At 38.8% G+C, this 23,016-nt stretch overlaps 1 protein-coding gene and 1 long non-coding RNA gene across 3 annotated transcripts; one reads left to right on the top strand and one right to left on the bottom strand.

The window, feature by feature from the left end:
• Positions 1-290: 290 nt before the first annotated feature.
• pnpla8 (patatin-like phospholipase domain containing 8) lies at positions 291-13,502 on the bottom strand. 2 transcript variants are annotated; one of them, XM_023288313.3, is made up of 11 exons: positions 13,375-13,502; positions 9,634-10,753; positions 9,101-9,250; positions 8,841-8,992; positions 7,910-8,004; positions 7,632-7,803; positions 7,463-7,520; positions 7,101-7,295; positions 2,986-3,181; positions 2,503-2,816; positions 291-1,023 (listed from the first exon to the last, which is right to left on the bottom strand). In XM_023288313.3, exons 2-10 carry the CDS (start codon positions 10,567-10,569, stop codon positions 2,542-2,544), a joined length of 2,229 nt encoding a protein of 742 aa, XP_023144081.2. In that variant the 5' UTR covers positions 10,570-10,753; positions 13,375-13,502; the 3' UTR covers positions 291-1,023; positions 2,503-2,541. The 2 variants fall into 2 exon arrangements, with proteins under 2 accessions (XP_023144081.2, XP_023144080.2); XM_023288312.2 differs by lacking the exon at positions 291-1,023 and having other exon boundaries at positions 1,498-2,816.
• LOC129347903 (uncharacterized) lies at positions 13,068-21,098 on the top strand. The gene is made up of 3 exons (XR_008600242.1): positions 13,068-15,275; positions 16,162-16,262; positions 18,103-21,098. It is a non-coding gene; the product is annotated as an uncharacterized LOC129347903 (long non-coding RNA).
• Positions 21,099-23,016: the final 1,918 nt, after the last annotated feature.

A 23,016-nucleotide genomic window follows, 5' to 3' on the forward strand; every position in this document is an offset into this window, starting at 1 on the left:
CAGAAATGTATGTAAATGTGTACGCTTTGTAATTTGGGTAAATTGAACCTTTAAGGAATAGAACGTTTCAACAAGTTGAAATTGTGTTTTTTTTGTGCGTTTTCTATGTGATACCTACTCAGTTTTTTTTTAAATACATCAAAATTGTACTATGTTTGAAAAGGAGAAACTGTAAAAATAAGAATAAAAACTGCGGGACTTCAAATTTTCTAACAGTCCTTTTACTCAACTTATCTGTGATGCACTCTTCTGTCAAAAATATAACTAAAATGTAATCTTAGAATATTAAATATCATGAAAAACACTTTATTACACCTATATTCCATGCCTCACTTAAAAATTCTACAAAAATGAAATGTTTGCACTAACCAGATTGTATTAAAGGTTAAAAATTCTGCGAAACTGAAAAGCTATGACTAACAGCTGTTGAAAAAATTCAAGGAGTTTTTGGCTGAACTGGGATGAGCTGCCGCTTGTGTAAAGAGGAGCTAGACAAGTATGGAAATAAATCATATATTAGAGATAAATTACTACTTATATTTTTAGAGTCACCATTTGTTCCCATTATTCTAACACCTATAAAACAGAAGAAAAATTGTACTTCAGATTTTTCTCCTTCTTGATGATTTATGGCATTTTCACTTCACTTACAGCACAAAAGACATTTCTGACTTCTTTCTATTTTTAGCCATGGTTGTACTGTTTCCCCACAGGTGCAGGACTTATTACTATATTTTAATGAAGAATTCCGAAATCCCACATGTCTAACCTGCAATATATATTTTAATCCAACCCAACAGCCTCAACTATGGTCTTTAGTAACAGTGCACTTGCCTGAATCAGAAACTCATTTTCAGGCTGACTGCCAAGCTTTCAATGTCAACACTCCTGTAGGATCTGTCATCCCAGTATCAGTGTTTACCCAATGAAAAGAGCCTTCAACAGCAAGGCCAAGCGTAGGCGACGCGATCATAAATCAGGCCTTGACGTCTGGATGAAGCCGCGGTGAAGCTCAAGCTGGGACTGAAAAAAAAAAAAACGTCCCATCAACCTGTAAGTCATACAATTCTGACAATTTGAAAGCAGGAGTGAGACATCAGTCAAGCGAAATATTTGATGTTATTCTTTGACATGTGCCGCTGCCGTGGAGGGTCGTAGGTACAGCTCTTTGTTTCATATTGTTCACACTGATTGGGGAAACAACAGTGTGACTGAAAGGAATGATGCCCTGGAATTTCAGTAGGATCAAAACAACGAAGCAGAAAATCAGTGTGCGAATTGGATAAAAGGTAATTCATCATAGGAGGACACTTGGCATTCTTTAGTGACATCTCTATTGTGTGCCGCTTTGTGATTTGCGTTTGTGCTTCTGTTAATTAGATAAAAATAAATGCAAATAAACATGACTAAAAACAATGTGACATACATTTCTGTTATATATTCTCACAAATCTCATAAAACTTCAAGCTTTAAAAAGGAAAAAAGGTAAAAAAAAAATGTTTTTAACAACCAAGTTTTATTATTTTCTGACATTTTAGATGATTTTTTTTCATTTCACTAGCAATGAAGAAGGGAGGAATCAAGGCAATTGGGATCTCATTATGTAAAAAGTGTGTTGAATTTAGAAAGTGTACAACAACAACTGGCAGAATCAAGGAATTCAGGCTTGACTGAGTTTAAAAGTTTTAAATTAACTAATGGGCCACAAGTCATTACTCTAAGCAGAACAGACATGCTCTGTACTCTGAGGATTACAGTAATCACATTCTAATACTTTATTTAAGTATCAGAATAGACTTCAAAGAGGCTGTTTGTGAATCTTCAGTATTTTCTTGAGTAATACTCTTAAATTCTAGCAAGAGCAGTCAAAATAATTAAAATTACTTTAAATATTATTTACATTTTTTTCCCCACCAGAGAGGCTAAGAATTCTATTTTACAAAGTGCATGAGGTCTTTTTCTTCTGTACCGTGTTACAAATATGCAGTAACATTTTTCCTATCACTGTGCAATCATGTATTAATTACATCTTAATGTATTCAAGTTACTGAAAACAGTTGTTTTTGTAAATATAAGAACCACAGTTGAACTATCATGTTGGCATCATTTCTCATTCTTTATACAGCCTCACATTCCTGTCTTTGTGCCTTCCAACTCCAATCAACCAACACTTTGTCACTTTAAAATGTATGCTTTTTCATTCTCTCATCAGCCAGGTGAAGGATTTTATCATAGTGTAGAAATCTGTTAAATTCCTTTTCCATTATAGATACATTCTATCCAACAAAAACTGCACCGTATGTGTTATTTTACACCAATATTTATAATATATGTTCAATAATCATTTTTTTGTGTTAGGTAGATGATGATCAAACCATGTAAACAGCATTACACTTCTCTCCGTGTGAGATGCTTCAAAATGTGCCCAGTTTGGAGCTTTTTTTTTGTTTTTACCTCCATTATTTAGTCTTTTGAGTCTTTTTACACTGTGTGTCTTCTTACCTTAAAAACTCTTTTGTTTCTCTTGTGTGTTTCTTACAACTACAGCTTGGAGACAAAGGGGAGCCCCTCGTACATGTCACGCTTGAGTTTGGCCCACTCGTTCAGTCTCTGGATGGTGCTCTTCTCCTGACCCAGCACGTTGGCCGCCTTCTTCAGCTTGGCGTCGTTGCGCTCCAGATAGCGCTCGCCCTCGCCCTTCATGAAGTTCAACCTCTCTCCGCGGTGCTCGTTCAGCGGGATGTCCTCGCTCATGTAGGGGTTGAAGCGGAAGTAGGTGTCCGGGGGCAGGAGGGCGTCCAGCATGGTGTGCACCTCTGAAACAAACACGGAGTTGTTGTTGTTGTAAGAAGTCTGGCAGTTTCACACTTTGCCTTTTCATCTCCTGAACAGCAAGTTTTGCCTGTGACTGCACCAATCTAACCTATATTTTATAAATAACTGTGCGTGTGGGATGCTTACAAACTACATCTTGTGCGATCTTACCCTCGGTATCTGTGGCGCTGCTGATGACGTGGGTGAGTTTGGTTTTTAAGCTGGTGTAGGCTGTGCTGTTTTTGCCCGCTGTCTCGTAGCGTCCGGTGCCCAGAGACAAAACACACTGCAGAGGTGTGTTTGGCCACAGACACTTGCACTCGTGAATGGCTAAAGCTGTGGGGTTGTTGATGAGAAGTCCTCCATCCTATACAAGGAATAACATGCTTAAGGTAAATATATTCACAACAAAATGAAATTAATGTACAACCTTGCATCCGTGGACGGAATCTGTAGTTGTAATATATTTGTTGTGACAGTCTGTTGGGGACAAATGAGGATAAGGGGACGAGTTGTCCCAGAGCCACAGAGCTTTGGGCCAGAGATGTGCTACGTTGGCAAATAGCCCTGTTTATTCACAAGTAAACAAGTAGGGAAAAGGCTGTGTTTTCAGCAGCTCCCTGAAACTAAAAGGAGTCAGAAATAACTTATATAATCAGTCTGACAGCAGCATTACACTAAATTCAGCTTGATTCCTCAACAATTTAGTATTCTAATGTTGACTTAATTCAGTGGCTTATCACTAATTATTTGTTTTGCTTTTACTTAACGTATGTGTTGTCCTTTTTCACTAAATAATGTTATCAGATTGATGAAAGAGTTCCCAACAATGAGAGAAAGAGGACAATCAGTCTCAATGGATGCCTGGATCGATTCAGGACTCTTTCTCAGTCATCACCAAAGCCCAGTGCTGGACCTTTTCCAAGGACTGAAATGCTTCTGGCTGGGATTAATAGACATGGAGAGTGCGGTAAAACATCTTGCCCAGCAGAGGAAGGTGAAAGGTTATTTCTCTACTACGGCAGAAGTGTCAGAGCTCAGGGATCCCATAAAAACATGAGAAATGAATTCAATACAACGGTTTTGATAAAATAAATATTTATACTTCGACTAAACTAAAAATGCTTAGTATTATGTTGCACATGTGACGGGCCAGTCAGTTCCTTTAGCTGCCTGAAGATCATTACAAAACAACACAACATGCGACATACCACTCTTAACCTGGTTATAAAGTCGTTCAGCCAAAGACGTAAGCAATTAATGCAGCGGAACAGAATTAGCATTCTCGAGACATCAGATCACACTGATTTTCTGCTGTGAAGCTCAACCTCTCACCCCATGGCCTCGTCTAGCTGAATGACACTCAGTGTGCCTTAAATCACAGAGCGTAAGAAAAATGCAGTTATACTAAAGCACCTAGTTGCAGGAAAATCAATGGATATAACACTGGATTTTTACAATAAATACCTACGATTCAAGGAGAAATCTCTAAAATTTGCCTCTTTACTGAGTCTGTGAATGCAGCTCTCTCTGCAGTGTTTATGTGTGGGTATATATGCTTTTTCTGATCCCCTGCAATGGCACAATTCTCCTGAGAAATACCACTGCTAGTGCTGAAAGCTAGAGTAGGAGTGAGACCAGTGGGTGGCAACGGTAGCTCAAACTGTTGATAAAACACTATACAGCTGCAAGAGGAATGTGGAGAACAACACACATACACACAACTTATTCAGTCTTCAATTTTTCCATCCCTGCTGTCACCTCAGTCCATGGGAAACTTTCTGCAGAGGTGTGAGTACAAATATAAATGTAAATACAAAACACACCAAAGCATATCATACAAGCAAATGGACATAAGATATAAGACACACGGACAGTATACACAACTTTTCTGGATTTGGAGCTGCACTTACATTAGCTTCTGTTATAAATTAGTGTCAGAAAAAAAGCTTTTCAGACACAGAACTGTTAGGCTATTTGTTTTGATGCTAACTTCTTAAAAGGATTAGGTCAGTCAGTAAATATGCAGAGTGGAAATGGAGATTAAGATCAGTTATTGACTAAAACATAGCACAAGGCTGCCTACCAGGGCTGTTGCATTAGAAAATGGCAGGGGAGAGGAGGGACAAGGCTAATTTTGCTTAAGTAGGTTATCAAAATTAAGCTAAGCCTTGAGCATAATTGCTACCCATAAAGACCATCTAAAGATATCTGGCCTAATAATCAAACTTCATAAGATAACACATTTATACAGCTCTGTTTGGACAGCTCCCAAAAGGCACACACAAGTGATTTAAAAGACCATAGCAACACAAAGCATATTACATTAATGCTCTTTAGATTGTTTTAAATCCATAATTACAAAACACTGAAAAGGTTTTTTTTTATAATATCCACTGCCCTCCTACTTACATCAAACAGCCACAATATTAAAATCACCTGCTTAATATTATGTAGATCATCTTCATGCCACCAAAGCAGCTTCATCTGAACCTCTGGGGGTGTTTTGTGATGTCTAAAAATGTGGTATTGGTCCCTTTGGGTTGCAGGATGGGTCTCTGTGGATCAGTTTTGCAAGGACACTTTCCACAGATGCTCAATCATATTGGAATAGGGGAAGTTTGGAGACCAAGACAACACCTTAAGCCATTCATGAGCAGTTTTTTATGGTATGTCGGGGCACATTGTCCTGATGGGGGAGGCTGTTACCTATCAGGGACTGTCGTTGCCATGGGAGGGTGGGTGTGTTTGGTCTGGAACAATGTTTAAGTGGGTGGTACATGCCAAAGTAGCATAAACACAAATGCCAGAACACAAACTTGCTCAGCATAACATGAATTTTTACAAGATGATCAACGGTTGCTCTCTTGACCCGTATATGGTTTTAAGGTAGCGGCTCATCTCAATAAATAATTCTTGAACCTAATCATTTTTCCTCTCCTCCTATTCCTGTGACACAACAGAGAAAAGCGCTAGCATGCACTACCTCATACACCACATCATTAATCAGTCTGGCAATGAATGATGCGAAACTCATTATGCAGAGAACTGAGACTGCATTTGCTCACAGTGCTGTGCAGGCAAGTATCAGACTAAAAGATCCAACAGGAACAGAGATTCAAACATTTACTGAGCGGCATTGTCTTCTTCACAGACATTCCAATGAGATCTTAGGGTGTTATCACTGCATTCAGAATATTAACAACTGGATTCAACACTGAAAAAGTACTGACATTATGCCTCAGTTTTTGTTATATTGTCGTCTGACCTCAGTATAATGACATTTAAGGTACTGCTACTACTATTAAATTTTAATTGAGACACTTTCATGTAATTTTAGTAATTTTGGACCAACCGCAAACATCCGGTGATGCTCTGATGGACAGGCCTCCCGTTGGATATTCCCCTTTCATGGGAAATCAGAAACTCTTTCCATTTCCCTCCAGGAAGGGATGCCAAGTCAGAAGAGGACAGAGGCTTTGATGTTTAGGGGCACAGACTCACTCTCTGTACCTCCATCTCACTCTATTCATTTTCTCTCTATCCCTCACTCACTTGACAGCCAGAAGAGATGATGAGCCAATTGGGGGACTGTTTCAAGGTTGTGAGTTTGGAGGAGTGAAACAAATCTACACACACACACACACACACACACACACACACACACACACACACACACACACACACACACACACACACACACACACACACACACACACACACACACACACACACTGCAGCTCTGTCCTTGGCACTGGTCTCGTCTAGGAAATGTGGCATATAAGCAGCAGGGTATTGCTTGCTACGATTCCATGAAAATTACCCGCTCACACGTAGCTAAACCCTCTCCGACATGTGACCTCTTGGACCACTAAACCAATCTGCATCGCTGTTAATGCTGTTACACTAATGAGAACACACGTTTGAAGGAAATGATCTGATGTTAGATAAAATGGCACGAAGCAACAATCTAGCATAATTCATCAGTGTGAAAAATGTGTCTATGAAAATCATTTTTTTTACGGGTAACACTGGCTTACCAGGGAAAACTTTTTTTTTAAAACAAGAAACCAAATTCTAATGTGTAAGACACTGATGAAAATTCATCATTTCCTTGTCTTATATCTTCTTTGGTATTCATGAAACTTGCTTACAGTGTGTTTATAGTATTAGTATTCACTGTGAATTACGAGTTCTTTTTTCTTTTTCTTTCTTAACACAAAAAAAAACCCTAAACTGAGCTGACCCTCTCCCATTGACGATATTGTCTCAGTCCCGTGTTGTACCTGATGGAGGTCTTTTCCCAGAACAAATTCCTGGAAGTAGCCCGGGGCGGCAGACGAGGCCCTGATAGCCTGCCACATCTTGTGTTTGCAGTCTCCAAGGTAGTGGGATCTCACTCCTGGCATGAGTCTGTAGTTCCTGAACACATAGGCCTTCAGTGGCAAACCTCTGTTCACAATGGTGCTCACTGCTGACACCTAGTGGACAAACACAAAACATGTGACAAGTTGTATTTTAGAGCAATTCATGAAACTGATGGTCTTTCTCAGTGTTTTGCTATGGAAACAGCAAAGGACAAGCATAAAAGAAACAAGAAGTGCATCTGAAGTTTGTGATTGTGTATAAAACAGGACACATGACTTACTTTAGGGCAGTATGGGTCCCTGGCACTCTCAATCATGCGTCCCTCACCCATCCGTTCTCTAAACAAAGCAAAAAAAACAGATTAAAAATAAATTAGACTGCATGAGTATCTTTGAAATCAAGGATGGAAGAGAGGTGGCTGTTAAAAAGAAGTGGTAAAAGAGTCTAACTTGAGGATGTTTTCCCAGATTTCGCTGTCATAGAAAGCATGGCTCCAGCCCATCTTCACAGTTCCAACGATGACGTTCTGTTTGAACACATCCGAGCCGAGCTTCCTGTACATCTCCTCGCACTCCTCCAGTGGGATCTGAAAAATCCCCAGCATGAACGCCAGGATGGCCCCTAAGGCAAAAAATGAAATCCAAGTGAGCAAAGGACAGGTGCCATTAAATCTATGGGATCAAAGAGGAACAAGCATTACTAACAGTTAAATGTGACAACAGTTTACCTGTGCTGACTCCACAGATGTAGTCGAACAGCTGGTGGACTCGTTTTCCAGTTAAGTCCTGCAGTTTATGGAGAGTCTGCAGGGCCAGGAGTCCCCTGTTGCAAAGGCAAAAAAATTACACAACTACACTGACAAAAAATGCAGCTTGTTAAACCACTAAATATGTAGAGATGCCTTTATCTATTTGCTCTGCAGTAGAAGTTAGTTTGTATTTTTCTGTGGTGCAATTAAACCACTTTAAAGGAATAGTTCATGCCTTTTGAAGGGAGGTTGAATAATGAACTTATCTACAGTTAGTTATTATCTACAGTACATGGTGGTTGGAGTTGCTGCTTTACTGCTGTGTGACTTTGGAGTTTTAACATGTTAATCCAGTCTGAACTAATGTGTTTAAACACCAGTCACACAATTGCATAAACAAACTAATCAGTCAAGGCAGCAGCAGACAAACAACTCCTGTGTTCTGTGAGGGAAAATTACTGTTTTTGTCAAGGGAGTCTGGTGGCTTTGAAGAGAGCAATGGAACAGCTTCTTTGTTTGACTACAACATAAATATGAGAAAAATTTCCAAATATAGCATGAACTTAAACTGATACAGATATTTTTAGTTGGCAAAAATATGCTTTGCTGCTGTTTCAGTCCACTGCAGCTTCTGTGGCAGATCAATCTCTCAACTTTTCCAAATTGAGAGCATGTCAACTGCTATCTACTGTAAATACTCCACTGGCTGTGGTTGAGTATCGTATACAGTCCAGCTTCAACGAAACCAAACCTCCCCTTTAACGATTAGTTATTAGCAGCTGCTATGTCTTTAGGTAAAACAGAAATCACTGTCCAAATTCTGCTTGTCAAATAAATAAAAAACAAGTGTAAAACAAGCAGTGGAGTTGTGTTTTGATATAGATATGCCACAGACAATCAAAAACCGCACCTTGTTCCTCCTCCATCTATGGCCAGGACTCTTATTCCTCTGCCTTTGACTGGTTCGTTGTAGCCGACCACAGCCAACGCTTCTCTCACTGCAGCCTGAAGAGGAAGGTCTCTGGCCTGGCGCAATCGAAGCAGGCAGGGCAGCACACTCTCCTAAAGGTCACAATAAAGCAATAAAGGTGGTGATTAGTAAAAGCCCCACATGCAAGAACATTTGAGGGCATATTCTGATATATTCAGAAAAAAAAGAATCCCACTAACCTTGATGGCCACACCTCGTGTCTCTGGGAACTCGAGGAGGTGAAAGCTGAGCTCCTCAACTCGAGTTGTGAGGAGTTTGACATCAGTGACCCTCTGCAGGCCTTTCACCAGGGCTCTGGTCCTGTTGTCTACGCTCACCCTGGCTATTATCTGCATGACAAATACACAGCATGTGCAAAAAAAATTACAAGATAATGTAAATGTGAACAATTAGATAACATGTTGCCTATGGTAAGGCCAGTTCTTTAATATTATGATACATTTAATAACAGTCCAAGTGTAAGTTTCTCCAAAAAATCATGCTTTGTGTCTTCCTTCTTTAGCCTATGTCTCAGTTACACAAAGAATTTTCAAGTTTTTTTGGAAAGCACAAACTATTTAGAATACTTAGACAATACAGAATCTGATCTCTTGATTTTTCATCCTCTTTTCTGTTCTACAATCATATTCTGTCTCTACACATATTATTCACATCACATTTGACTAAGCTCCTGAGCATTCAATAGTCATTACAGCCTTCTATAACATCCTACCTTTTCCCTCTGAAGTAACAGCTGTTGCTTTGCTTTTTCTGCATTCTCCTCTTCACTTTCTGTCTTCTCCCCCACCTTGTCCACAGAAGCTTCATCCACAGCCACCGCAGTAGTTTTGTCTTTTTCAGCTGCATTTCTTTTGGAATCACCTCTAAATTTGGGGACCAGAGGCGCGATGTAGCTGCCAACAAACGCCTGAACGCTGGGTCGAGGGTAGGACAGATAGTGGGTGAAGCCTTTTTTGGGGGAGGTAGTCGGTCCAGCGGTGGATTGAGCTGCACTTTCAGCAGCAGGGGTTTCAGAGGAGGGGACCTCTGCAGGCGGACTGAGCTTTTCTGACGTAGAGGTAGTAGGTGCTTCAATACTTTTTGCCTCAGACACTGGAGACAAAACAGGAATGTGGTCCCCTGTTCTCTGAGCAGTAAGATGAGGAACATGTTCAGAAGCAGGATGATGATCTTCTGAGCGATGCTTGCTCTTTCCATCTTCTCCTTGTGCGCTGGTGCCGAAGTAACTATTGATGTGGTTGGCCAGATTTTTGTAGGTCTCATCCATGTTGGTGGACAGAGCTGTTGGGTGGAACAGCTGCATGGTTTGTTTTGCCACAGCAGAGGAAGAGCTTGACGCAGCAGAACCGGATGCGGACTTCTTTGTAGCAATAAAAGGCTGCTCTGTAGCTTGTTGCCATTGCTTTTCTGACTCGTCCTTTGCTGTGCTTTTCTCACCCTCTTCTTCTTCTTCTTTCATCGTGGTTTCAGGCGGTGAGGCAGCAGCTGTGTTGTTAGAGGTCACGGTCTCGGCTTTGACCAGAACTTTTTCTGCATGGGTGCTGTCAACTGCAGCATTGCCAGGCTTGAGACGGGAGAATTTGGAGATGAGGTCAGTGCTGCCAACTGCCTTGGTAACACTGTCGAGCGTGGATCGAAGCCGCGACATCAGCTGCTGGTTCACTGTAAACAGCAGTGGAAAACTGACTGTATTAAGCACAGGGCTGAGGCTTTAGTGTTTGTGTAAAATAATGCAGCATTCTGGCAGGTTTTCTGCCATGAGCTATAGTGGTTTTAGCTCCATTTTGGAGGGAAATTCGGTGTGGAAATGTTGCACCCTGTTCCACTCTTTCCTGAAAACACAAACAAAAAAAGCAATTAAGTCCAAAGGCAATCAGCATAAACAATATAAAACAAGTCAATAGGGCTGCACAATATATAGTTTTAGCATCAACATTGCAATGTGCATGTAAGTACAAAAGTTTAAAATCACACAGCTTTCAGTTTCCAAAACTAATCCGCAAGACAAATCTGTTTGAAGAACATCATTTACTCAAGTTTAAGGATTTTTGGATAAATTGGGGTGATTTTTTTTTTAACTGTATTTAGAAGACAGAGTTTGTTGACATGCAGCGTCCGCATGAGAACAGTAAAATGAAGGAGGAACAGGGGAGAACACTGATTTGGTTATAAAAATAAAACACATATCAGCTGCATAGGAGTATATCGGCTACAGAAAGGATGAGGTTAACCAAAAACAGGCACTACATCAGCATCATCTCACAACTGTTGTCACAACATGAGGCAACACAACTTCTGTGGTGTTTGATGATTTAAATCAGCGCCACAAAGGTCTGTATGATGAGTGCAAAACCCAATTCAAATGCTAACCAAAGCCAAAAAAAATATTCTGATATCTTTGCCAGGGTTAAACCATATGAGAGAGGTTCCAAATAGGCTTTTCAATATAATTTTTGATTTTCCATTCAGATGCACTCCCCTACGTAATCTCCCTAATCATTCTTGAACAAATAATCTTCCAAGTCAATGAGCTTCATTGTTATTAATATAATTTTAACAATACTGACAAAGCATCAAGTATGGTGCAATTCCAACATGTCCTCCAACTTGTGACATGCATTGATATATTCTAAAGATAAATAAGCTGTGTGTCCCGCTCCTAATAAAATCTACTGCATTTTTGTTGCCATGTAGTTCTGTCAAGTTTGGTATTAGTGAGTCAGACTTTTTAAATTATTCCTACCTTATATATTTCTATTTGCCAAATTTTAGGAGGAAGCCCATCTTGGTCTTTGCCGCAACAGTCTTGTAGCTCTCCATTTTTTTCTATAGGCAGCAATGACTTGTGTTGTCTGAGTCAGTATTTAGTGAGGATCTGTCTCTGCTTTGCATCTCTGACAGTAAAGGGATATTGTACCAATTTCTGCTCATGGTTTAGGGCCAGTTAGCTATTACGTTAGTTTTGAGAATTTCATTAACTCTGCTGGTCTTAGGTTCATCAGTTTTGAGTCTTATCTGATCAGTAAGTCACAAAATAGAGTTATTCAAGTCAAATTAATTATATTTACAAAGCAGCTACTCAACCAAAGTGCTGTCCAATTATAAATAGCAACCCAAAAGGCATAAACACAATGATTAAATTGACAAATCTGAACAAAAACACAATAAAATAAAGAAAACAATAAAAGATGAAGTCGGGGCAAAGCTCTATTTGGATGGAATGCTAAAGAGTGATTTAAAATTTCTAAAGTCTCATCAGTTCTTACATGAAGAGGCAAACTTTTACTGATCAGGTGGAACAGTATAGTTTTTCTGCAACATATACTGCAGACAAACAAAAAATTGCAGTGTTAGTTTTGTTTATAATACTGTGCAGCCCTTAAAGACACATTTAATGTCATGTTTTATGTGTAATTAGTTAACACTGCAGGTATAAGTTGGACCAACAGAGGGCTCCGTCTGACATCCTCCCCCATGGTAACCATAGAAACTGCCCCAACAAACAAAACAGGTGCTGACAACAGCTTTAACCAAATAACGAGCTACATCCTGCAGTTCCTGAATCCTAAACAGCGTTAGGAGAGAAAGATGGATCGATATTCACATGATCCGAACCGCACAGCAGAGTCTGCTCAGCTTGTAAAAACTGTTCTGGAGATGCACCGCCACAGAAACGAGCAGCCTCCCGGAGCCGAGGTGAAAAACATCCACTGGGCTTCTTGCAAAGACTTCACAGTGGAAGTGGGGAAAGAGCAGATCGAGTCATATATTAAAACGTGGGAGATTCAGTCTTGCTGGCTGCACAGTCTGGACTTTCTCTACTGCACCGAAGAGGAGCACCACAGCTTCCACCGCTACCGGGCCCGGTTCAGCACCCCGACACCCCGGAGGCCGATCCAGGGAACCGCTAGCGTCTACTTCTTGGTGGTAGTTTCCAAAGTGAAACCCCAAACTCTGCCGGTGGAGGTTCACTTCATTGTGGAGTCCAACAGACTGGTACATACCGCTGGGAGGAGCAGGTTCACGGAGAGGTGGCTGGTGGATGTTATCGAGAGCAAGACTTTGCTCCGGAGAACCTTTGAACTAACTGGTATTAGACAGCACCGCTCAGAAACTACTGAGCTAGCTAAGAGTTAGCATTGTTATTTAAATTAGCAATACAATAAACACCTGTCAGTCTTTGGGCGCTGCTTTGTGCTGTTTATCAGATGATGTTAGCCGTTACTTGCGTTTAAAACTAACGTATTTAAATTAACAAAGCTGCTTTTGTTAGCTGACATGCTTATTTAAAGGTCCAAACATCGTACGGGGTGATGTTATTAAGCTAGCTCCCTAAAAGGACGTTTATATATTGACGAAAGCTCGCGGCTAGCTTTGCTACTGAATGGAGCATGCTGTCTGTTTATCGACTCTAAAATGTGGTCACAACGCGAGTAAGCTGTTTTATTCTTACCTTAAGAAACGCAGACCGACTTGCTGAAGTGTTTCATTCAGTCTGAGGCAGCTACAGTAACTACATGTACCGCTGCTGTGAAAAAAAAAAAAAAAAAAAAAAAACAGGAAAAGGGGAGGAAATTACGCATTTGGCCTAGTTTTTTATGCACTGCAGTGTTTCATCCGGGACACTAGATGGCAGCAAAAACATCACGTGGTAGGATGAACTCCATCTTTACTGGGGGCAAATGTGTAGTTTTGATTTAAATTGAGTATTTATGACATATATTCAACAAAAACATGAACACAGCAACAAAGTGGTCTAATTTATGACTTACAGAAAAGGTTAGAAGGTTTTTAAAAAGCGTTAAATTTAGCCATATTATACAACAAACATTTTTGAGCTGATCATAGGAGCTTCAGTAGAAATCAGCTGGACTTCTCTTGTAGGTTGTTGAAGATGTTTCACCTCTCATCCAAGGGGCTTCTTCAGTTCTAACTCACTGATAGGGAGTTGCAGAATGGTCCGTGTATATTTTGGGAATTGGATTTTCCGTTCTGAAATGGGTATTGAAAAACAAAAAACGAGTGGTTATTTGATTTTCGTTTTAAAATACAAAAATTAAAATTGAAATACAAGGCGTTTTTCCTTTTCATGATCAAAAAGGGATATACGAAATTTTAAAAATGCTTTGATTTTCATTTTATATTTAGAATAACAAAAAAAATAAAATCAGTAAGAGACAGAAACGAAAAAAGGACCGTTTTTCATTTTCTGAGACCGGAAGGTGGTCATCAGCAAGTGTGGAGCCAAACGACAACGATTCTCAGAGGGTGGAGCCAGAGAGCAGTCATTGGTCAGACCATAGATAATATAGAAGACAGCGTGCTAGCGTATCTAGTCTATGTGTATCTATGGTCAGCACGTCTGGTAGCTAGTGACGGCGAGATGAAGCTTCATGAAGCATTGAGGCTTTCCATCCAATTGGTTCACTCATGGTTCGAAGCTTCATGGTGCTTCATTTGCTCTACTGCGCCATCAACTGGACAAATAAAAGTAAAACAGGCAGAGTGCCTATAATGACACACTAGCTTTGCCATGTGAAGCTTTGAATTGTGCTTAAATGATAATGCCAATAAACAAGTAATATACTTAATATAGTGTCTGCTTTTCCTGATAGCAGGGACAGAGGGGGAAATGGAAACAAATTGGGGAGAGATTTGAGATTTGTAGCTTGACTACTTGATTGATGTCAGGTTCTGGCTTTCTGTAAAGTGCTTAGATATTTTTAATTGTAATAAGAATAAAATTAATGAAAATTAAAATAAAAATATCAAATTTTCCACAGTGCTGGGATTCAGGTGGGTTCTTTTTTGGACAATATTTCTCTAGCTCCTTGGAACACAAGAGACACTTCTTTTAAAATCCCAGAAAAAGAAGAAATTAGAACAAGCGGTGTGTGGTGTTGTCACAGTTATTCTATTCATATTACACCACACTTACACCTTACTTTATTAGGAGAAATCAGGTCAAAGTGTTCCCAGACAGGGGAGAATCTTCTCTTTCTGGCTGGTTCTATAAAAAAAGAAACTCAAACCGATTGAATGCAAAGATACAGCAGGTAAAAATCCAACAAATGTGAACGGGGAATCCATTGTGTTTCGCTGCACCTTATATTATGAATCGCACGTCAAACCTGCGAACCACTTCCTGAACCAGTCACGCGGTATGACCGGCATGCGAGGCTTCGAACGTCATCATTTTTGGCTCCTCCCCTAAACGAAGCAAGCCTCCATACGCGCTTCGTGGACACGCCCCCCCGTTACTCGGCACACGCTTCGAAGCCTCGGCACACCTCGTAACGGCACTACTGATAGCATCTCTGGCTGCTGTTGACCTTGTTTTTGGAGTAAAACACGGTAAGAAGATAAATACTTCTAACCAGCAGCGTTGTTTTGTTGTACGTTAAGTCAGCGACTTGTGAAGAGTTGTGTTTTGTCGTGTTTGAGCAGTTGGTCTGGACGCGTTAGCTAGCTAAGCGGCTAAGTTAGCTAGCGGGCTAATCAACACAGGTGGCTAACTTACCGCTGAACACCTGTTAGTTGCTGCCACAGCTGTCTGTCATTATTAGAATTAACTTCTCAACCTGTATTTCTCTGCTGTGTATTTTAGCTTTTAAAACAGTTATTTTACTAAAAGGTTAACTGAAACCCGTTCAGCTGCACTGAAGTTTAACATTCAGCTGGTTTGAATTAAACCGTCCTTAACTTAACATCGCACATTACCTCTCTGAATCTCCAAAATTTCATTAAAAATCCATTAAAAATTCCACTGCTCAAGTTCAATCCAGTATATAAAGTGACATTAATAGTGAATAAACTAACAACCAGCCATTGTATTTATTTATTATTGTAGTAAAACATGAGATGAAACGTCCTACTTTTGAATCTAGAACTGCACAAGCCGTTCATTTTCAGTCACCTGACGAGTTAAACTCCCCTTTTTATGTGAGGTTGAAGCCGAAAGTCTGAGTTAACAAAGAAAGTTGTTTGTAATTTGCAATACCTGTTATCTCTGACTGAGGCTTTAGTTTTTGTTGAGCTGATTTACACGTAGAAACTTTGTTCAGGAAGATTTCTCAGTAGCCCAGAGGACAGGCTGCTTTTTACACAACCTTGTAAGAGAATGTCTGTCAATGCTTTCAGCAGAATTTAGAAACACTACACTAAACAGGTATTTTGAGGCTGTGAGGTTGAACGTTTGAGAGTCTCTCAGTGTTTTTGTTTGTGGTCTTTCTGTTTCTAGGTGGAAGCTGAATTAGTGAGGATGACTCCTGCTCCTGTCATCTCTAAGCTCCTCACACATCTTTACCTGCATATGAGGAAAATCACTCCTGTAGAATGCAGGTATGTTTGTCATTATTATAAATAGCTGTTGACTGGTGACCTGTCAGAAACCCATTATACAGAGTCAGCCAAAATAATGTTTACACACATCAGGAAAAGAAAAACTTGCATAAATATTTCAATACCAAATTTATTCAGACTTCATGAGATTAATAAAAATTATCTTTGGCCTCTACAATTACAAGAGGTGCTTAAAGTGGTGGCCACTGGCTTCCAGACATTTCTGTTGTGTTGTAGACGTCACTTGTTGATGCTCCATTCATGAGGGTAGCGCCATCTGTTGGGAAAACATCGTACAACGAGGCACAGAGTTATCGTGATTTGATCAAACTTAGAAAGAGGTATCTATATGTGTAGAAGTACTTATACAAATGAAATATCTATAAAAGTTTTTCTTTTCCTGATGTGTGTGTACATTATTTTTGGCTGACTCTGTGAACTTATTGAGAACAAAACTGTCATTTAATTGTTGCTCTGAAAGCTTCTTTAGTGAAAACCGGCTGGTCTGCTTTGAAACAAACTGCTGTTGAGGTCTATGTTTTTAGGTTTAACCCCACAGTTTCTGAATGAACTGAGTTTTTTTTTCCTGATCAATGTGGACGTTATAATTGATGGTAACATTTACTGATCATATAATCAGCATGACAATATAACAGTATAACATTCTGACCACCTGACTAATACTGTGTTGGTCCCTTTATGCTGCTAAAACTCCTCTGACCCAGTGGTTCATCAGAACCTCTGGGGATGTCCTGTGGATTCTGTGGATCCTGTGGGTTGCAGGGTGGGTCCTACCGAGACCAGGCTGATCCTGGACCATCCCACAGATGCTCCATCAGATCTGGATGTGGGGAGTGTGGAACCCAGGTGAACAGCTCAGCTCTGTCGTGTTCCTCGGACCACTCCTGAGCAGTTTAGTTTGTCCTGCTGAGGGTGACAGCTGGCATCAAGGACTGCTGTTGTCATGGGGACTAGGGGGTTGTTTGTCCTGCAGTGTTTAGGTGGTGGTACATGTCAAACATCCACATGAATGTCAAGGTTTCCCAGCAGTACGTTGCATTAGAACAAGATGATGGATGTTGTTCTCTTCAGCTGTCAGTGGTCAGAATGTTGTGGCTGATCGGTGGGTCTGTCTGCCTTTACTCTGACATCCAGAGTTATACAAAAGTGTAGTATGTGTGCAGTGCAGAAGAGATTTACTTTATGTGTGCATTTTTTTTTTTTTTTAAGGGAGAACATTTTTTTTATCCACCTGAAGAAGACCCAATCTTTCCCTTCAAAGGATAGTTAATAATTACTACAGCTTCCATAGTGGTCCCATCAGAGAAAATCATATCCATGTACAGATTTTTATTAATTCCAGGGCTGGTTCAGTAAAGATTATAATAATAACTACATCAGATAATTCTTTGTCGCAGTTGGAATTTTGCAGCCTGAGAGATGGTTGAGAAGGTTTGCAGTTCTTGTTTTAGTAGTATGTTATAATAGAAAATCTTTATTGTCATTGTACATGAAATTCTCTGCAAACCAGCAAAGTGTATCAGTCTGAGGTATCTAAAAATAAATAAGTAAAGAAAAATGCTTCTAAAGCCAATAATAAACAGAATATTTTGAGGGAATATTCTAAAAAGGAAAGAAAAGCTCCATTCTCACTCCTCTCAGGATAAACTGTCATTAAAATTGACAAAAATTTTGCTTCAACACGAGATAAAAACATTTACTTTCATTACTGATGTTGTCAAGTTTTAATAAAGTTCATGCTACTTTTATAAAATGATCAAAGTGAATAAATTGTATTTCTGTGATGTGTTTGATTTCTGTCTTTTCTCCTGTCATCCAGATGTTCAGAGGGAGATGATGCCACATCTGGTCCAGCTGATGGAAGGTCTTGAAGTTCTCTGACTGGCCTCGACTGAAGATGGTCGTCTCTCTGGATTTAAGGTTCAGATGCTCAGTAACAAACTCCACCAATGTGCCAACAGAGAAGCTTTAGGTTTATTAAATGTTGCTATGAAGGTAACGCTGTTTTTCTTTGTGAATGCAATGTACTGAAACTTGAATTAGAACTTAGAAGTAAATCCTTCCATCTGAAAGGATTTAGTTGCATTAATAACCTCATAACATTCTAATTTTTATTTCAGTCTTGGTTGGAAATAGAATCTCTGTATTGATTCAGGTAAAAACTGAACTTCACAGCATGTTGGAGCAAAACAACCAGATGAAAACTGTGATGGTGTTGGATTGTCAGACCATAATGTTGCAGCTCAAAGCAGCTTTTCTATCTCAGTTCATTCTGACATTCAGCTATGAATCAACGCAGCAGATGGTGATCCATGCTGTGGAAGTCTCACATCTCCTGATTTAATGGAGCTGCTTTGCACTTTTTACACTGTTTATTCACCAACACTTTATTTAATAAAAGTCCCATCTAGTTTTCATGAGGAATGTGATGTTTTAATTTCTCTGTGAATAACTGCAGTCTAATGCAACAGCTGGAGTTGTAACATCTGTCCTGATATTAATCATGAAGTATTGATCAGAATACTTATGGTCAGCAGACATCCCTGAAGTTTTACATTAAAATCTTTACTTGATGGCTTTGGTAAGAAGCAGAAACTTTAGCGTTGCCATGGATACATGAGTGTTAAATTCTGTCCATGTTTCCATTTTGGGAAATTCAGTCTAGCAGATGAGTTTGTTTTTACTTCCAGCTACCATTCAGTCTGAGATATTAAGAGTAAATAAATGTGCATAATGTGGAAATGAACATATTTTAGTTTTATTTATTCCTACAGCTGCTGCAGGTAAAGTTATAGGATGTGGAGGAATTTAGTCTCACAATCACAGACAACAAATATTATCTGAAAGTCAGGTTATTGTTTATCAGCACAATACAAAAAGATTAATGTTAGAAATATTCCAGTTAAGACTCTAGAATATTATGATTTATATAAATTTACCTCAATAATATGAATGTTCAGGTTAAGATTGTGCAGTGATATTTATTATGTCAGTTTAGCTGATTAATGTTTATGACTCTTCACTACAATATTATTTAAATTTACATCATTATTATAATATTTAGGGTCAGACTCTACAGTATTGAGATTAAGAAATCAAATATTCTATAAAATGTAAATACACTGAACTCATTTGGATATATTTAAGTGAGACTCTACAATATTATTTGACACAAATCTATATAAATCAAAATTTTAATCATTTTTACTCCAAACATTTACTGGACTGATTTAAACATTAAAATCACTCCTTTCTAATCCTCTGCTGTATGTTCAAACCTGAGGCCTTAAATAGAGAAACACACAAGTATCTGTTTGAAGGAACTTCTGCAGAATCCTGGTTCCAGAACATGATGATAGAATTATTGCCAAACTTTAACAAAAGCTGCCTGAGAGTCGACAGGTTTTTATGTCAGATTTCTTCAGTAATTTAATGAGCGTTATCAGCAAAAATCAAGTGTTCAGTTGATGAACTTCATTTCCTAAAACATCCAGAATTGGAGCTCATATCTTTGGCAGCTGTAAAGTTTCTGCTCCTTCAAAGTTCACAACACAATGAATGAATTCCTAAAACACTCTAGATGCTGGAGAGCGTTTGATGCTGAAGCAGTGATCAGTTTTTCTGTTTCTTCTCTGGAGATGCACAATGAGGGACGTCTGCAGCGACTGAGAAAGAGTCTCACCACATCCTGACATGAGGAAAAAGACTTTATTGAAGACTACAATGAGAAAAACTAACCCTCTGGAAACCAGCGTTTGGACTGTTTTTGTGTTGCTCCTCACCTACTTCAGACAGCCGGGACAAAACAACGTTTTGTAGACCAAAGGCTATACTAGGACATTTTTTGGACGACAGGCTATACTATGACATTTTTAGAGCGACATGCTATACTATGATGTTTTTTTGGACGACATGCTATACTATGACGTTTTTTAAGCGACATGCTATACTATGATGTTTTTTGGACGACATGCTATACTATGACATTTTTAGAGCTACATGCTATTGTAACAGATTGTCATACATGACATTGTATTTCACTAAAATCCTCCATTAGTTGTGGTTTATGTATTCTCGTGCCTGTCTCTTTAAGAGCCTGTGTGCGTGTCCCCGCGGCAATGTGCACCGAGCATGTACTCTGGCCAGAGCTGTAAATCTGCATGGCCAGAGGTGAGTCACAGTTTGAGCACGCTCCCCTGACAGAAGTTTTTATAAGTTATTATTTGTGTCTTAAGTGTAGTGTTAAGCGTTGTGCGTGATTTTGTCTAGTGTGAAGATAATTTTAAGTCATTTTCGTGAAGTTCTGTTGCCGAAATATGTGTTTTTATTGCAAGGGTGGGTGTAAAGCTAACTGCTAGGCTAGCGCTAGCAGTTAGCCTCTCTTGCCAGTCTGAATGTGTGCATGAGTTTTTTTTGTCAGAGAGAGAGAGGAGAATTGCCGCTGAAAGCACACCAGCTCATGTGTGATTGATTTCGTTGAAACAGGTACGAGAATAGCTATGTTACTTGTTTTGTTCTGTAATTAGTTTTCTGGATGCTTTAAAAATATTACATTTATTTGAAGGTATTTTCCTAAGGATTATATTTGCATTAACATTTATTTGTTTTGATTTATTCTGATCGATATGTTTTATAATTGCTTCTTTTGTAAGACATTGGTTATTTTTTTTATATTTTTGTACATGTATATTTTATATGAGAGCTGTAATCTGCATGGCCAGAGAGAGAGAGAGAGGAGAATTGCCGCTGAAAGCACACCAGCTCATGTGTGATTGATTTCGTTGAAACAGACATTAAAAGTGATCCAGACTCAGACCCGGCCCTGAACTTCATTTTCTGTGACACAACGCAGAGGAGGAAAACCAGATCGGTCACACTATACTATGATGTTTTTTGGATGACATGCTATACTATGACATTTTTTAGAATGACATGCTATACTATGACGTTTTTAGAATGACGTGCTATACTATGATGGTTTTTGGACGACATGCTATACTATGACGTTTTTTGGACAACATGCTATACTATGATGTTTTTTGGACGACATGCGATACTATGACGTTTTTTTAGACGACATGCTATACTATGATGTCTTTTGGACAACATGCTATACTATGATGGTTTTTGGACGACATGCTATACCGTGACGTTTTCTGGGCGACATGCTATTCTCATATGACACGTTTTTCCAAAATGTTGAAAACTGACATTTTTCGACAGTATACTATGGCGTTTTTTTACGCCAAAATTCATGGTGATTTTTTTTTCAAAGAAAACCTTTCTGGAGTGTTTTTCACGGCCTATTTCACATTATTTCATCATATGGCACGTTTTTACAACATGTTCAAAAATTGCATTTTTTTTTGACATAGTATACTATGGCGTTTTTTTTGTGCCAAAATTCATGATGATTTTTTTTTCAAAGAAAACCTTTCTGGAACGTTTTTCACGGCCTCTTTTACATTATTTCATCATATGGCACGTTTTTACATGTTGAAAAATGACATTTTTCGATATGCTATACTATGGCGGTTTTTTGTGCCAAAATTCATGATGAATTTTTTTTCAAAGAAAACGTTTCTGGAGTGTTTTTCACGCCCTACTTTAAATTTTTTCATCATATGGCAAGTTTCTACAACATGTTGAAAAATCGCATTTTTTTTTCGACATAGTATACTATGGCGTTTTTTTGCGCCAAAATTCATGATGATTTTTTTTCAAAGAAAACCTTTCTGGAGTGTTTTTCACGGCCTCCTTTACATTATTTCATCATATGGCACGTTTTTACAACATGTTTGAAAAATCGCATTTTTTTTTCGACATAGTATAGTAAGGCGTTTTTTTTGCGCCAAAATTCATGATGATTTTTTTTTCAAAGAAAACCTTTCTGGAGTGTTTTTCACGGCCTCCTTTACATTATTTCATCATATGGCACTGTTTTTACAACATGTTTGAAAAATCGCATTTTTTTTCGACATAGTATAGTAAGGCGTTTTTTTTGCGCCAAAATTCATGATGATTTTTTTTTTTCAAAGAAAACCTTTCTGGAGTGTTTTTCACGGCCTCCTTTACATTATTTCATCATATGGCACGTTTTTACAACATGTTTGAAAAATGGCATTTTTTTTTCGACATAGTATACTATGGCGTTTTTTTGCGCCAAAATTCATGATGATTTTTTTTCAAAGAAAACCTTTCTGGAGTGTTTTTCACGGCCTCCTTTACATTATTTCATCATATGACACGTTTTTACAACATGTTGAAAAATCGGCATTTTTTTTCGACATAGTATAGTAAGGCGTTTTTTTTGCGCCAAAATTCATGATGATTTTTTTTCAAAGAAAACCTTTCTGGAGTGTTTTTCCACGGCCTCCTTTACATTATTTCATCATATGGCACATTTTTACAACATGTTGAAAAATGGCATTTTTTTTCGACATAGTATAGTAAGGCGTTTTTTTTGCGCCAAAATTCATGATGATTTTTTTTTCAAAGAAAACCTTTCTGGAGTGTTTTTTCACGGCCTCCTTTACATTATTTCATCATATGGCACGTTTTTACAACATGTTGGAAAAATGGCATTTTTTTTCGACATAGTATACTATGGTGTTTTTTTGCGCCAAAATTCATGATGATTTTTTTTTTCAAAGAAAACCTTTCTGGAGGGTTTTTTCACTCCCTCTTTTACATTATTTCATCACATGGCACGTTTTTACAACATGCTGAAAAA

Source organism: Amphiprion ocellaris, chromosome 21 (genome assembly GCF_022539595.1).
Source record: "Amphiprion ocellaris isolate individual 3 ecotype Okinawa chromosome 21, ASM2253959v1, whole genome shotgun sequence".
NCBI classification, from domain to species: Eukaryota; Metazoa; Chordata; class Actinopteri; family Pomacentridae; genus Amphiprion; species Amphiprion ocellaris.